Source organism: Macaca mulatta, chromosome 8, assembly GCF_049350105.2.
Source record: "Macaca mulatta isolate MMU2019108-1 chromosome 8, T2T-MMU8v2.0, whole genome shotgun sequence".
Taxonomy (NCBI): Eukaryota; Metazoa; Chordata; class Mammalia; order Primates; family Cercopithecidae; genus Macaca; species Macaca mulatta.
The window spans coordinates 19,497,101-19,513,153 of NC_133413.1; the positions used below are offsets into that span (position 1 = coordinate 19,497,101).

Here is a 16,053-nt window from a genome sequence, read left to right on the forward strand (position 1 = left end):
ATAAAAGGGTCATGGACATACATCCCACTGTGCCCAATCCATACACCCTTCTGAGTGCCTTACATCCCGAAAAACAGTGGTATACCGTTCTTGATCTAAAAGATGCTTTCTTCAGCCTTCCTCTGGCTCCCAAAAGTCAAGAACTCTTTGCATTTCAATGGACGGATCCTGAGAGGGGCATCAACGGTCAGCTAACATGGACAAGGCTGCCACAAGGGTTCAAGAACTCGCCAACCCTGTTCGATGAAGCCCTTCATGAAGATCTGGGTGAGTACCGGCAGCAACACCCTGAAATAACTCTTTTGCAATATGTTGATGATCTCTTAATAGCGGCCAGGTCCCCGAAAACTTGTGTTCAAGGGACAGAGGACCTCTTGAAGACTCTGGGGGAGCTAGGCTACCGAGCCTCAGCAACAAAGGCTCAGATCTGCAAGTCGGAGGTAACTTATCTGGGGTACTTATTAAAAGGGGGGCAACGCTGGCTAACCAAAGCCTGAAAGGAAACAGTCCTACGTATCCCTAGACCCCAGTCGACACGGCAAGTGAGAGAATTCCTGGGGTCAGCAGGGTTCTGTAGGTTATGGATACCCGGATTTGCTGAGTTAGCCAAGCCCCTATACCAGGCAACAAAGGAACAGCAGCCCTTTAATTGGATGGAAGAGGCTGAGCTGGCCTTTCAACAGATCAAAACTGCCTTGTTGTCAGCCCCCGCGTTAGGGCTCCCTGATGTCTCCAAGCCCTTCCACTTATACATGGATGAAAGTAAAGGTGTTGCAAAAGCCATGTTAACGCAGTACCTAGGCCCCTGGCAGAGGCCAGTTGCCTATTTGTCAAAGAAATTAGATTCAGTGGCTGCCGGCTGGCCACCCTGCCTCCGGATAATCGCGGCAACCGCCCTAATGGTCCAGGACGCTGATAAGCTTATCATGGGGCAAGAGTTGCGCGTTACCACCCCGCATGCCATTGAAGGCATCCTCCGGCAGCCGCCGGACCGATGGATAAGTAACGCCCGGCTCACCCACTATCAAGGACTGCTGTTAAACCCCCTCAGAATAACTTTTCTGCCCCCAACCTCTTTAAACCCTGCTTCACTGCTGCCAAATCAAGACTTGGACGCCCCGTCCCATGAGTGCACTGAGATACTGGCTCAAGTGCATGGGGTGCGGGAGGACCTGCAAGATCGTCCGCTCCCCGACACAGAACTCACCTGGTTCACTGATGGCAGCAGCTACGTCCACCAAGGCCAGCGGTATGCAGGAGCGGCTGTAACATCAGAGACTGAGGTAATATGGGCGGAACCCTTGCCTCCAGGGACATCGGCCCAAAGAGCTGAACTGATAGCACTCACACAGGCCCTCACCCTAGGGGCAGAGAAAAAACTAACAGTATACACGGATAGCCACTATGCTTTCGCTACTGCACACATACATGGGGCCATCTACAGAGAGAGGGGACTATTAACAGCTGAAGGCAAAGAAATAAAAAACAAACAAGAGATCCTAGCTCTATTAACTGCTTTGTGGAAACCAAAGAAATTGGCTATCGTACATTGCCCTGGGCATCAGAAACCAACTACGCCAATTGCTCGAGGCAACTCCTTAGCCGACCAAACCGCAAGGAGCATAGCAAGAGCTCCCAGTCAGCTCCTCGCACTCCAGCTCCCTGATCCTGGCCCAAGAAATTTGCCATGTTTTCCCGACTATACCAAACAGGATCGTGAATGGATGGACACGCTTCCCCTAAAACAGGTTCAAAATGGGTGGTGGACTGATATAAATGACCAAACCATCCTACCAGAAAAATTAGGACGGCAGGTGTTGGAACATATCCACCGGACAACCCACCTAGGTGCCCGGCGAATGATAGACTTAATCAGGCACGCCAAGTTCAGAATCAGGCGTATTACTGAATTGGCCAGCGATGTCACAACAAATTGCAAAGCCTGCCAACTGAACAACGCTTGCCCCCAAACCCAGACCGCCGCAGGAAATAGGTATAGAGGAACTAAGCCTGGCGTCTATTGGGAAATAGACTTCACTGAAATAAAGCCTGGAAAATATGGGTATCAGTACTTACTTGTCTTTGTAGATACTTTTTCAGGATGGACAGAAGCGATCCCAACTAAGAGAGAAACTGCTCAGGTTGTAGCAAAGAAAATTTTGGAAGAAATCCTCCCCAGGTATGGCTTTCCCTTCCAGATAGGGTCAGACAATGGACCAGCCTTCGTTGCTAAGGTAAGTCAGGATTTGGCTTCCATTCTTGGGGCAAATTGGAAATTACATTGTGCTTATAGACCCCAAAGCTCAGGACAGGTAGAAAGGATGAATCGGACTCTAAAAGAGACTTTAACTAAATTGACCATGGAGACTGGCACTAATTGGGTAGACTTCTCCCCTACGCTCTGTTCCGGGCCCGAAATACCCCTTATAGACTGGGCCTCACACCATATGAAATCATGTATGGCAGACCCCCACCCCTGGTCCCCAGTCTAAAAGATGACTTACTCAAACCTGAAACTGAAAATGTCTCTGAGCTCTTGTTCTCCTTACAAGCCTTACAGAAAATTCACCAGGAAATTTGGCCCAGACTACGAGAACTATACGAAGCAGGACCTCCGCCGACACCCCATCCGTTCCAGCCAGGAGACTGGGTCCTAGTCAAGCGCCACCGGCAAGAAACTCTTCAACCCAGGTGGAAAGGACCACTGCAAGTACTCCTGACTACTCCCACTGCTCTCAAGGTAGAAGGCATCGCTTCGTGGATCCACTACACACACGTCAAGCCGGTGGACCCATCATCCGACCTTCTCGAGCCGTCTGGAGCACCGGTTGCATGGACTATAGACAAAGCTAAGAACAATCCCTTAAAGCTAACCCTGCGCTGTCATCCCCATGGCCGTAACCATGTTTAGCTCACCTATGCTTTTATGCTTTATGCATCTGATTCTCCTCACTGCTGCGCCGTCTAATCCCTATGTTTGGAGGTTCTGGCTCTATGAAAACAAAACTCATCCTGGGGAAACCCCCCAGGCGGGTAAACTGCTGGCTAGTGCAGATTGCCCCCCCTCAGGGTGTAATACTATAGTTTACCTCAATTTCACTAAGTTCCAGATTGCCCAACCAGCAATACCCATGACCTGTTTTGAATATGATCAGACTGAATCTAATTGTAAAAATTATTGGTGGCACCAGAGTGCAGGTTGCCCATATAGCTACTGTAAGACGCACTCTGTCCAATACTGGAGAGAACAACAAGGGTGGTATTTTTACCAAACTGAGTCTCCCGTCACTTACACTTGGATAATTAGAGACCCATGGGACTCTCGGTGGACAACCCCGCAACATGGAGGAGTATATTACTCATCAACTAGTACCTGGCCCAGTAGCCACTTATATCTGTGGAGAAGTTTAGTCCAGATTCAACCCTTAATCCATACACAAATCCACAGGCAAGAAACCAAGCTATCACAAGACTTACAGCCCTTCTCCTGGCTAACCCTACTACAGGAAGGGCTAGCATTCGCCAACCTCACCGGTTTAGGCGACCTGTCCTCTTGCTTTATGTGTGCAACCCTAGGAAGACCACCATTAACTGCTGTTCCCCTATCCTCCCCTCCCACAAACTATACAGATTTTAATTCATCAACAGTCACAATACCCGATGTGGCCCTGTACCGTGACCCATACCAAGAGAAATATCCCTACTGTTATTCGGCATTTAGCAACAGCCTTTGCAACCAATCGGCTACATACCCTAATAGTCCCATATATGCTCCCCCTGGTGTGTTCTTCTGGTGTAATATGACTCTGTTAAAGACTCTGTCCAAAAGCATCTCTGATGGACAGTTGTGTATCCCTATTACCCTAGTTCCCCGACTGACACTGCTAACCCCGGCAGAGTTCATAGGCTGGGCAGGGACCGCCCCAACTGAAACTGCGTGACGTAGACGAGCAGTTTTTCTACCACTAATTGCCGGAATATCCTTAACCACCTCTGTCGTCGCAGCGGGGTTAGCAGGAGGGGCCCTACAACACTCCATGATAGAAAACGACAAGCTGTTACAACAATTCTCTGTTGCTATGGAAGACTCCGCCTATTCCCTAGCCTCCCTTCAGCGGCAGCTCACCTCCCTAGCAAAGGTCACCCTTCAAAACCGCAGAGCCTTAGACTTACTCATGGCTGAGAAAGGAGGTACCTGTATGTTCCTCAAAGAAGAATGCTGTTTCTATATAAATGAGTCAGGGTTAGTTGAGGAAAGAGTCCAACGCCTACACAAACTAAGCTTAGAGATGAAAAAGCAACAATTCACTACAGCCACTAACAATTGGTGGAGCTCTTCAATGTTTTCCCTTCTGGCACCCCTTTTAGGCCCACTAATGTCTTTACTGCTTCTATTCACTATAGGCCCCTGTGTAGTAAATAAGATTTTACAATTTGTCAGAGAAAGGTTTGATACCATCCAACTAATTGTCCTCCGTAGCCATCACCAGCCTCTCCTGCACCCAGAAAGTGAGGCTACATTATAAGACTCTGGAAATCCAAGATTGGACATCCAGTTACTTATGAGAGGGGGAAATGAAAGGACACAAAGATAGATGTGTACCCGCCCCCCCCGCTACACCCTTTGTTCTGCTCTCTAATCTTTGCACATACCAGAGATTTCGTAAGTTCTGTGAGTACCTGGTTTTCTGCACGTACCAGAGATTTTGTTTTGCACATACCAGAGATTTTGTAAGTTCTGAGGCAAGGTCACAAGACGTGTTTAAGTAAGATAAACTCTTGCTGCCATAAACCTGCTCTCCCGCCTCAAAGGTTGAACCGAAATATCAGAAATTGCGGGAACCAATCATAGTTAGCCAAATCGCCTTGTTCAAACACTAGCCAATCATATATCTGATTTGTATAATAACTCTATGCCCACTTTTCTTAGACTATATAACACTGCTCGGAGCTCAGTGGGGGAGCTCTCCTGCCCGTCTCGTTTCGCAAGCGAGTGAGAGTTCCAGGTTCGAACCTGTGATAAAGATCCTTGCTGCTTAGCTTTGACTCTGGACTCTGGTGGTCTTCTTCGGGGAATAAACGGTCTGGGCATAACAATCCTAGCACTTTGGGAGGCCGAGGCGGGCGGATCACGAGGTCAGGAGATCAAGACCATCCTGGCTAACACGGTAAAACCCCGTCTCTACTAAAAAATACAAAAAAATTAGCTGGGCGTGGTGGCGGGTGCCTGTAGTCCCAGCTACTCGGGAGGCTGAGGCAGGAGAATGGCATGAACCTGGGAGGCGGAGCTTGCAGTGAGCTGAGATTCGGCCACTGCATTCCAGCCTGGGTGACAGAGGGAGACTCTGTTTCAAAAAAAAAAAAGATACAGTTTAATGATATGCTGTATAAAACCATGTGGTGTGGGCATTGTTTGCACAAATTGCTAGGTTGTGTGTAATTGGGTGTTTTCAACCATCAGATAAATTGGAATTCAGAAAATAACTAATTTAGTAATAATAAAGCAACTTGTAACTCAGAACAAAAAATTTATATTTCTACAGATTATATATATGAATATTTAATTGTTTTAAATTTAAGGACACCAAAAACATAAACTTTGATGTGAGCAAGTTCTTATATATTTTATATAATATAATATGTATTACATTATATTTTATTGCAATTTTTATGTTATATATTTTGTTTATTATCTGTTGTTAGTAGGCTCTCTAGTAGCATTTGCCTATATGTTAAAAATAAGGAACAACTGAACTATATTTATATTTCATATTTTAGTCACCCTTTTTCTCCTTCATGCTTAATATATGAAGAATATTGTTAATCTACTGAAATTCTGATTTTTTTGGCTTTTATATCAAAAAACAGTCATCTAGAATTCCTATCATCTGTCTTATTATAACAGTCTTATATTTATAATAATTATAATGCTTTATCTGAACCATCTCTGTAGGACTCTTCTAACTCCTGCTTGTACAGTTAATGCTTCTGACCTTGGCATTGTAATTTCCAAGTACCTGATTTCTTGCCTTATTCCTTGGTGACCCCTTACTTCCCAAATCTGCTCCCCAGCAGTGTCAACACAAGGACTGGATTTTCAGCTCTTGATATGATTTGGATGTGTGTCCCCACCAAATCTCATGTGGAGTTGTAATTCCCAGTGTTGAAGGGAAGGCCTGGTGGGAGGCGATTGGCTCATGGGGGTGGAGTTCTCAGGAATAGTTCAGCACCATCCCCCTTGGTACTGTACAGTGAGTGAGTTCTCGTGAGATCTGGTTGTTTGAAAAAGTGTGGCACCTCCTCCCTCTCTCTCTTTCTTCCACTCTTACCACATAAGATGTACCTGCTTCTGCTTTGCCTTCTACCGTGTTTGTAAGTTCCCTGAGGCCTCTCCAGAAGCAGACCCTGCTATGCTTCTTTTACAGCCTGCAGAACCAGGAGTCAATCAAACCTCTTGTCTTTATAAATGACCCAGCCTCAGGTATTTCGTTATAGCAGTATGAGAACGGACTAACACAGCACTTAAGCCTCAGTCTTCCCGTGACTAGTTGTAGAGGCCTGGGAAGAAATATCTGATGAGCTGCCTCTTGATTAGCTGTCTCCTGCCATGATTGGCCCTTGAGTCCGTGTCAATAACCTGCTCGGAATGTATTCGAATAGACACCCTGAGTCTTGGGCTTGGTTTGACATTTGGAATAATGGTGCTCTGCTTTCTTCTACCAGTTCCTTGCCCTTGAGACCAGCTTTGTAGGCACTTTTGGGATCCCTTAATCTGTATGCTCATCCGTTGAATGATAGTCCGTTTGCTTCCCAAGCCCATTTTTACCCGAACTATCCCTGGTTCCTCTTGGCTCTAGAGGCACAGGCCATGTTCATGCTATAGCCATCCCCATTACTGCAGACCAGTGACTCTGGTCTCTTTCTGATCTCTAAGGGCCAGAGGTAGGACGGTTGGATCAAGATGCTGGTCAACAGAGAAGCAGGAGCCCAAGGCGAAGAGTCTGAGCAGAGGGAGATAAGGATGTTGGTAGAGAAAAAGGGAGTGTTTTTTTTTTTTGTTTTTTTGTTTTTTTTTTTTGAGACAGTCTCGCTTTGTCGCCCAGGCTGGAGTGCAGTGGTGCGATCTCGGCTCACTGCAAGCTCCGCCTCCCGGGTTCCCGCCATTCTCCTGCCTCAGCCTCCCGAGTAGCTGGGACTACAGGCGCCGCCACCGCGCCCGGCTAATTTTTTGGTATTTTCAGTAGAGACGGGGTTTCACCGTGTTAGCCAAGATAGTCTCGATCTCCTGACCTCGTGATACGCCCGCCTCGGCCTCCCAAAGTGCTGGGATTACAGGCGTGAGCCACCGCGCCCAGCGAAAAAGGGAACATTTTAAGAGCCTCATGCACTGCAGTCTGAGCTAGCCAGGTGCCCTGAAGTATTTTATTGAAGCATAGGCTCTAAGTTTCTCACAACTCCTATATCCGACAATTGTATGTTTAGAAACAGAAAATAAAGATGTTTCTATTTCCCGTAAGACTGGCATCTCTTTGACCTCTACAGTCTTTCAATTCCGGTCAAATAGATTTCCCAATTTATATTTGCTTATCTTTCTATTCCTCTCCCTATATATTATCTTCCTTTCATTCATGAATATGAGGATCTACTATGTTCTAGGCACTCTAATAGTCAACACGGAGATAAAAGTACATTAAACATCGTCTTAGACCTTACAAAGTGCCCAGTTAATTGACCACAGTAGACTCATAACCGGAAATTACAATGTAGCATGGTAGTGCTTGAGTAGACATATGGACAAAGTGCTCTAGCTAGCATTGTTTTTGTTTCTGGCAATCATTGTTTGTTTACTTTAAAAGATGCCTTTTACTTCTGGAGGAATTCAAATGAACAGTTTTCCATAGACAATAATGATATGGGCAGCAATGTGTGTAATGTGTTGCCAGTTTAAAATCATTCAGTTTCTCGGGAGAAATACTGACCTCATCAAAAGGAACATTATGAAACCAATAAATATACCTATAAAAAAACTACTGTTTCATTTTCCTTAGTAATTCTGGTTCTTTTTCCTTTCTCTGCTCCTTTATTTTTTACCTTATTTGCCACCCTAATATGCATATTAGGATTTCAGAAGGAAAAACTGCATACATGTAACAAGGAAAGATACACAAACACAAAGCTCAAATGCAAAAATTCCCAGTTGTAATCTGCCATGTGTACACTAGATTTTTTTTTTTTTTTTTGAGACGGCGTCTCACTGTGTCACCCAGGCTGTAGTGCAGTGGCACGATCTCAGCTCACTGCAAACTCCACCTCCAAGGTTCAAGTGATTCTCCTGCCTCAGCCTCCCAGGTAGCTGGGACTACTGGCACCCACCACCACGCCCAGCTAATTTTTGTATTTTTAGTAGAGACAGGGTTTCACCATATTGGCCAGGCTGGTCTGGATTTGCTGACCTTGTAATCCACCCACCTAGGCCTCCCAAAGTGCTGGGATTACAGGTGTGAGCCACCGTGCCTGGCCATGTACATCAGTATTCAATCTATTGTCCTGATTTCTTATTAAATAATGTAAATTCTCAGATATTTAGCTTTCACATTAAATGCCCCTGCAGAGACAGAAAAAAGTAGTGTGTGAAAGAAGACATTTAAAAATGATATAATGCTTCATATTGCTTGTTACTGAAATAGGAAAAGCTTTTTAGCAAAACCTGAAGCAAACAAATAACTAGCACCATCATTGCATATGGGTGTGTAATGTAAGTTGTTGAAACACTTAAGAAAAGTCCATTCTGACCTGCATACTGCCTCTTGCTTCCAAGATCAATGACACTATTCTCCTCTCCTTTATCAAGAAACTGGACTTCATTCTCCTGCAAAAGCTGCTTGATCTTGACCTGTTGCTGTTTGACCCGGGTCTCAAGCAGGCGCACCTGGGCTCTGAGCCGCACCTGCTCCTGGGCACAGTCCTCGAGCGCCTGCAAAACAGGTGAGATGAGATGAGTATGTATCTCATATTCATGGAAAACAAGTGCTTTTTAAACATTTGGATAAATCAGTGATTCCATTTTGTCTCCAATTCCCATTTCAGAATATTATTCCATACAAAAAGTGGTTTGAAAAGTTCTAATACTACCTGCTATTTGAAGAATTGGAAATTATGGCTTATGCCAAAACTCCTGGACTCAAAAGATCAAATAATATAAAATAATCAGAATCACCATGCTAGGAGCTTTATAGTTGTCTCATCTGATCCTCATAACAATTCCATGAGGTAGGAAAGGGCTCAGTGGGTAAGCGGAGGTGGGATTCAAATTCAGTTCAAGGACCATGCTCTCAATCTCTACATGACATTGCTTATGTGTTTTCTAAACAGCAATGTGCTTTACAGAAGTTAATTGTACCGTTGGCATGTAAATCCCCATAATAAATGACATTTTTGAATGGCCCTCTGGTATAAATACATTTAAATATATATTTTATATATAATATATACATATAATATATAAAATATATATTTAAATATATAATATATATAATATATACATAATATATAAAAATATATTTCTATTTCTAATATAACATATTTATATATTATATATATAAATTTAGATAATATATTTATATTATATTTATTATATTATATCAAATATATGTTTATATATTTATATTTATATATGGTATACATATACTTATGGTGTATATATTTGTAGTATATATACATATATATGTAGTGTGTGTGTGTATATATTATGTCTCCCCTACCTCCCATCTCTAGGTTGAAGTCATGGAACCTCTCCCAGCCATTTTTCTAGGATGATTTCTCCCTTCCCCTTCCCCTTCCCCTTCCCCTTCCTCTTTCCTTTCCTTTCTCAGAAGCTCTCCTAGACAGTTTTTCTAGGATGATTTCTTTATCTTCTTTTCTTTCTTTCCTTTTGTTCTTTTCCTTTCTTTCCCCTTACCTCTCTCCCTCCCTCCCTCCCTTCCTTCCTTCTTTCTTTCCTTCTTTCCTTCCTCCCTCCCTCCCTTTCCTTGCTGCCCCTTCCTTCCTTCCTTCCTTCCTTCCTTCCTTCCTTCCTTCCTTCCTTCCTTCCTTCCTTCCTTCCTTTCCTTCTTTCTTTCCCTTTGTTTCTTCTTTTCTTTCTTTCCCTTCTTCCCATCCCTAGGTCCAAGACACGGAACCTCTCCTAGCCATTTTTCTAGGATGATTCCTTCTCTCTCTTTCTCTCTTTCTTTGGACAGAGTCTCGCTCTGTTGCCCTGGCTGGAGTGCAGTGGTGCAATCTCAGCTCACTGCAACCTCTGCCACTCTGGTTCAAGCGATTCTTGTGCTTCAGCCTCGTAAGTAGCTGGGATTATGCAGGTTGTGTGCCATGACACCTGGCTAATTTTTGTATTTTTAGAAGAGACGCTGGTCTCCAACTCCTGGTCTCAAGAGATCCACCCACCTTGGCCTCAAAGTGCTGGGATTACAGGCGTGAGCCACGCACGGTGCCGCCCAGCCTCTCTAGGATTCTTTCTTACTTGCTCTTGTTATTCTCTCCCTGTCACTCGGATTTATCCACTCTGAGAGAGTTATTTGCTTAGCACCTTGAGTCACATAGGCTAAAAATTGAACAGCAAGAACATTTTATGGTGTCTGGGTCCTGTGTTGTTTCACAATAGTGTGGGATCAGCTGTGATATTGTTAAACATAGTACACTATGCAATTTTAAAATAACTGAACAGATTCAAGTATGTCCAATTTTTATAAGACTGCATATACATATTTAGTAAGCTTATTTAAAATCTAGGAGTTTGCTTTCTCTAAGACCTTTGAATGAATGTTTTGTCTTTTTTATTCACAAATGAAGGACAACACAAATTCGATGTAATTACTTTCAAATAATCTGGTTAGTTTTATACTTTTCAATATTGAAAAGCCCAAGGTTAATTTTAATTACTATTGACAGTTTCAAATTTCTAATATTCCAACCAAATAACTCCAGTGAATTTTTAAAAATTACTTATTTATTGTGAATACTTTTTATTTTAAAAAATATAAAGCATTTTTTTTTTTTTTGGAGATGGAGCCTCACTGTGTCACCCAGGCTAGAGTGAAGTGGCATGATCTCAGCTCACTGCAATCTCAGCCTCCTGGGTTCCAGAGATTCTCCTGCCTCAGCCTCCTGAGTAGCTAGGACTACGGGTGCGTGCCATCATGCCCGGCTAATTTTTTTTTTTTTTTTTTTTTAGTAGAGACGGGGTTTCACCATATTGGCCAGGCTGGTCTCCAACTCCTGACCTTGTGATCCACCCGCCTCAGACTCCCAAAAAATAAAAATGTAAAGCTCTTTGAAGTGCTGCTTTACTACGGGTCCAGTGTTTCCACCAGCCTCTTTACTTTTCCGCCTTAGTTTTTTCAATGACAAGTCACTATAGGTTTAATGCAAAATGAAAGAAAATTCAGATAAAAGCAGGCATTATAAATATAACAATAGTTTTCACAATAAGCTTACCGAACTTTCCCTGCCCATTATCAGAGCGGTAACAACAAGGATGAAACTGAACATCTTTGCCATGTCCCCCTTTGAAAAAACTGCAAGAATAAAAAGAATTTTATAAATGTATGAACCTTGAATTTTTCATGAGACCAGAGTTCAGACGTAAGTAGCTCCAGGAAGTCAGATGCAGCCACGGGCCATCCCTAATCCTAGAGTCGCCGAGGAAATTCTCCCAGACTTTCCCAGTCTCTCACCACTCAGAATGACACTCAGTGTTAACTAGAATTGAACCTGTTCCATCACAGTAACAGAGGAGGGAGTCTGGTTCTTTTCACGGTCCTATTGTGCTGTTTGTGTTATGCTGTGGAAAGACACAGTAGCATTTTAATCAGTTACCTAATGCTACACAACAAGGAAGGGGCTCAGTCAAAATGTGCACGCAGGTCTCTCTGCTTACGGAGCTTGCGTCTTTTTCTCCCTATGTTGCCCAGGCTGGTCTCAAACTCCTGGGCTCAAGTGATCCTCCCGCCTTGGCCTCCCAAAATGCTGGGATTACAGGCATGAGCCACTGCCTAGAATAAGATTTTTGAAAGCAAAGATCACACCTTGCTAATTTTGGTATCCCCAGCATTTAACTCATGTGGTGACTCCAATAACTGTTGTTGCCTCTACAGAATTATTCCTCGGGACGCAAAATCCTTCTCAGAGGGAAAAATGTAATTTCCTTGCTTTAAACTGCAGTCTGTTTATACTGACATACTTTCCTCTTTTACGGGAAAACAATGGGCGAAGTGTATTTCTGAAGGTAAGAGTTAAGAAGGACTTGGGGACTTTTGGTTGGATTGAACACATGAATTTAATTCTTTCCTTCTCAGAAAGCCCACTAGAAAATGAGTAAAGAAAAACTGTAAAAGACGCGAATTGACAAAGTCAAAGAGAAAGGTAAAGAACAACTAGTGTGTAATGTCAGCAAGCTGGTAGATGATAAAAAGCATGTGGAGGGCCTGGTGCGGGGGCTCACACCTGTAATCCCAGAACTTCGGAAAGTTGAGGTGGGCAGATCACTTGAGGTCAGGAGCTCGAGACCAGCCTGGCCAACATGGAGAAACCCTGTCTCTACTAAAAATACAAAAATTAGCTGGACGCGGTGGCAGGCGCCTGTAGTCCCAGCTACTCGGGAGGCTGAAGCAGGAGAATTGCTTGAACCCAGGAGGTGGAGGTTGCAGTGAGCCAAGATCATGCCAATGCACTTCAGCCTGAGTGACAGAGTGAGTCCCTGTCTAGAAAGAAAAGAAACGAGAGAAAAGAAGAGGAGAGGAGAGGAGAGAAAAGAAGAGAAGTAGGGGAATTGGCAAAGCAGCAGCAGACAGGAGCCCCATGAGAAGCGAGAGAAGTCACATTGTAGCACTCTAGGGGATCCTGGATTGGAGGCACTGCTAGTTTGGAAGTGAAGGTAGAGGCAAATGGGCTGACAGTCAGATCCTCACCTAAACCCTGAGCAGCCGGGTGAACGCTGCTTCTCGTACTCTTTCAGAATATGGAAGATTTACTTTCTATTAAGACTGCCCAGAGATGCTCCAGGTGGCATGACAGTAGAAGCACTGAAGGGGAGGGGAGAGGCACTGTTCAGAAAGGGTGAGGCTTTCCCAGGCTACTTCTCTTGCAGTCAGGCAACCGGCTCTACACTCTTCCTACCACTTTCCAGGCCAGAGAACATGGGATTCCTCACTGGAGGAACTGCAGACTTCACAGAAAAGATCTTCAGAGACTGATATTGGGGGATTTCCATCAAAGGAGACATTTCCTTGACTGATCACTCTCCAAAGAAGCCCACCAGTTGGCAGGCTTCCTTCATGCACCTGGGAGAGGTATAAAAGGTATAGGCACACTATTTTGCTTGTTTCTTTCAATGTAAGTTTCCTTTCTGAAGACAGGCATATTTTACATTTCATTCCCTGTCCACATCCAACGGTCTGAAGAGAAACACCAAATTTCTGTATTACAACACTGGTCAGAAATTCATATGATAGCAATTAGTCATGACTTAACCCTCTCATCCAACATTGTGAACAAAATAATCAAGATGGGCCGGGTGTGGTGGCTCACGCCTGTAATCTCAGCACTTCAAGAGGCCAAGGCAGACGGATCACGAGGTCAGGAGTTTGATACCAGCCTGGCCAACATGGTGAAATCCTGTTTCTACTAAAAATACAAAAAATAGCTACGTGTGTAATCCCAGCTACTTGGGAGGCTGAGGCAGGAGACTTGCTTGAACCCAAGAGGTGGAGGTTGCAGTGAGCCGAGATCCCGCCACTGCACTCCAGCCTAGATGACAGTGAAAGATTCCATCCCCCCCAAAAAAAAAAAAAATCTCTAGACCCATTTTTCTAGTAAAGTTATCCTTTTAACCATATGATATAATTTGTAGCAACAATTTAAAAGAACTCTGGCATTTCACTCTTTATTTTAGTAAATATTTTTTCTTTAAAATTCAATCATATATTGAGTATGTACCTACGTTAGGCCCAGGGATAGAAATAGTAGATATTTTAATATGTAACTTATTAAATATACTGGATATATTAAAATATTTGCTTATATTAAAAATAGAGAAAATTAACTTTGTGACATTGAAAACGTTTACCAATGTGAAAAAGAGACACCCTCTGTGTATTTTTATAAAAGATAAAATGAGGTGAGAATAGGATTGCAAAGGAACAGAAGTAGTGAACAAATTAAAAGAAAAGATGATTAGGTTTGCTATCAATTAATATTTGCTAATTAATATAATAAGCTTGGAATTATTTAAGGAACACTTTTCTAGGTCACCTTTATTATTATCATGACAGATAAAATCATTTTCTTTTTTTTTTTTTTTTTGAGACGGAGTCTCGCTCTGCCGCCCGTGCTGGAGTGCAGTGGCCGGATCTCAGCTCACTGCAAGCTCCGCCTCCCGGGTTCCCGCCATTCTCCTGCCTCAGCCTCCCGAGTAGCTGGGACTACAGGCGCCGCCACCTCGCCCGGCTAGTTTTTTTGTATTTTTTAATAGAGACGGGGTTTCACCGTGTTAGCCAGGATGGTCTCGATCTCCTGACCTCGTGATCCGCCCGTCTCGGCCTCCCAAAGTGCTGGGATTACAGGCTTGAGCCACCGCGCCCGGCCAAATCATTTTCTTTAAGATAAAAACATTGACTGCACTAAAGACTCATCATTTGCAATGCAATAGTGTCCAAAATCTCGTGTTCGCTGATGTCAAGATTATGTCTACAAATTAAGAAAATTTCAAGTTGAAATAAATATTCTAAACCAAAGACATCTGATGTTAGGAGCAAATACATTTTCATTCTGATCCAGGGGGTAGTTTCATGTTTTCTTTTGTTTTTCTTTTTTTGTCTGGGAGTTCTTGGGAACGCTCCTTATTCATTGTGGCTGAATTTTTTCAACGAGAGCGTTGAATACTACAAAGGATTGTATCAGTTACAAATCAACAGTCAATAATTTTACTAAGCCGTAAAAACCATCCATTTAAACTGAATTACAGTAGGAAAATATATTTGTAAAGAAGGCTTAGAAAAAAATAAAATAACAATAAACTAGAATAAGATTATTTCAAGCATATATTTTCTACCTATTCTTAGGTAAAGTTTTAAAAATTGAATGGATTCTAGTCCTCTAATCCCTGTCACCAGAAAATGACTGACCTACAGCATGCTTTAGTATCTTTTCTTCACAATAAGAGAATAATATTTTAATAATGACAAAGAGTAATTGCTAAACGAGCTTGTTGGGACAATTACTCTATTTCCACAAAGATGCCAAGCAGCCTGCATGGCCTGGGGCATTATATAAAGATGAGCTAGCCCTTCAAGTAGAATGTAGCTCTGCAAGACTGCAATCTTACTAGCCCTTCAAGTAGAATGTAGCTCTGCAAGGCTGCAATAGCACTTACATTGAAGGATCCATCAAGGGGCCAAGGGCTATTTCCCAAAGTCTAACATGTGGATTGGAAAAATAAGGAATATTCATCTGAAACCATATTGTGTTTGTGTTTGGACGTCACTAAACACTCTGCCAAACTTTGGCTGGGTGTGGTGGCTCATCCCTGTAATCTCAGCACTTTGGGGGGACGAAGGGGGAGGATCACAAGAGGTCAGGAGTTCAAGACCAGCCGGGCCAACATGACAAAACTCCATCGCTACTAAAAATACAAAAATTAGCTGGGTGTGGTGGTGCATGCCTGTAATACCAGCTACTCGGGAGGTTGAAGCATGAGAATCACTTGAACCTGGGAGGCAGAGGTTGCAGTGAGCTGAGATTGTGTCACTGCATTCCAGCCTGGGTGACAGAGCAAGACTCCATCTCAAACAACAACAACAACAGCAACAACACCCCCAAAACACTGCCAAATTTTAACTGGCCATTTTATTTTATTTCGTTAGCCTCACAGTGAAAATAAGAAAATAAGCACAGGGATGCTTACGATTTCCCCAGGACCATTCAGCCTCTGGGCATATCCTCTGGGAATACCTCCCAGATCTCCTGAACCTCTTTCCTTATTGCCTGGTTAATCCTTTC

General features: G+C 43.4%; 1 protein-coding gene across 1 annotated transcript in view; it reads right to left on the bottom strand.

Moving 5' to 3' along the window:
- FGL1 (fibrinogen like 1) overlaps positions 1-16,053 on the bottom strand; it is a 40,445-nt gene that overhangs the window by 18,176 nt on the left and 6,216 nt on the right. Inside the window, exons 2-3 of the mRNA XM_015144863.3 lie at positions 11,494-11,573; positions 8,794-8,974 (exon numbers count right to left, since the gene is read on the bottom strand). Coding sequence (XP_015000349.2) covers positions 8,794-8,974; positions 11,494-11,573 — 261 coding nt within the window. The remainder of the gene's footprint in view (positions 1-8,793; positions 8,975-11,493; positions 11,574-16,053) is intronic.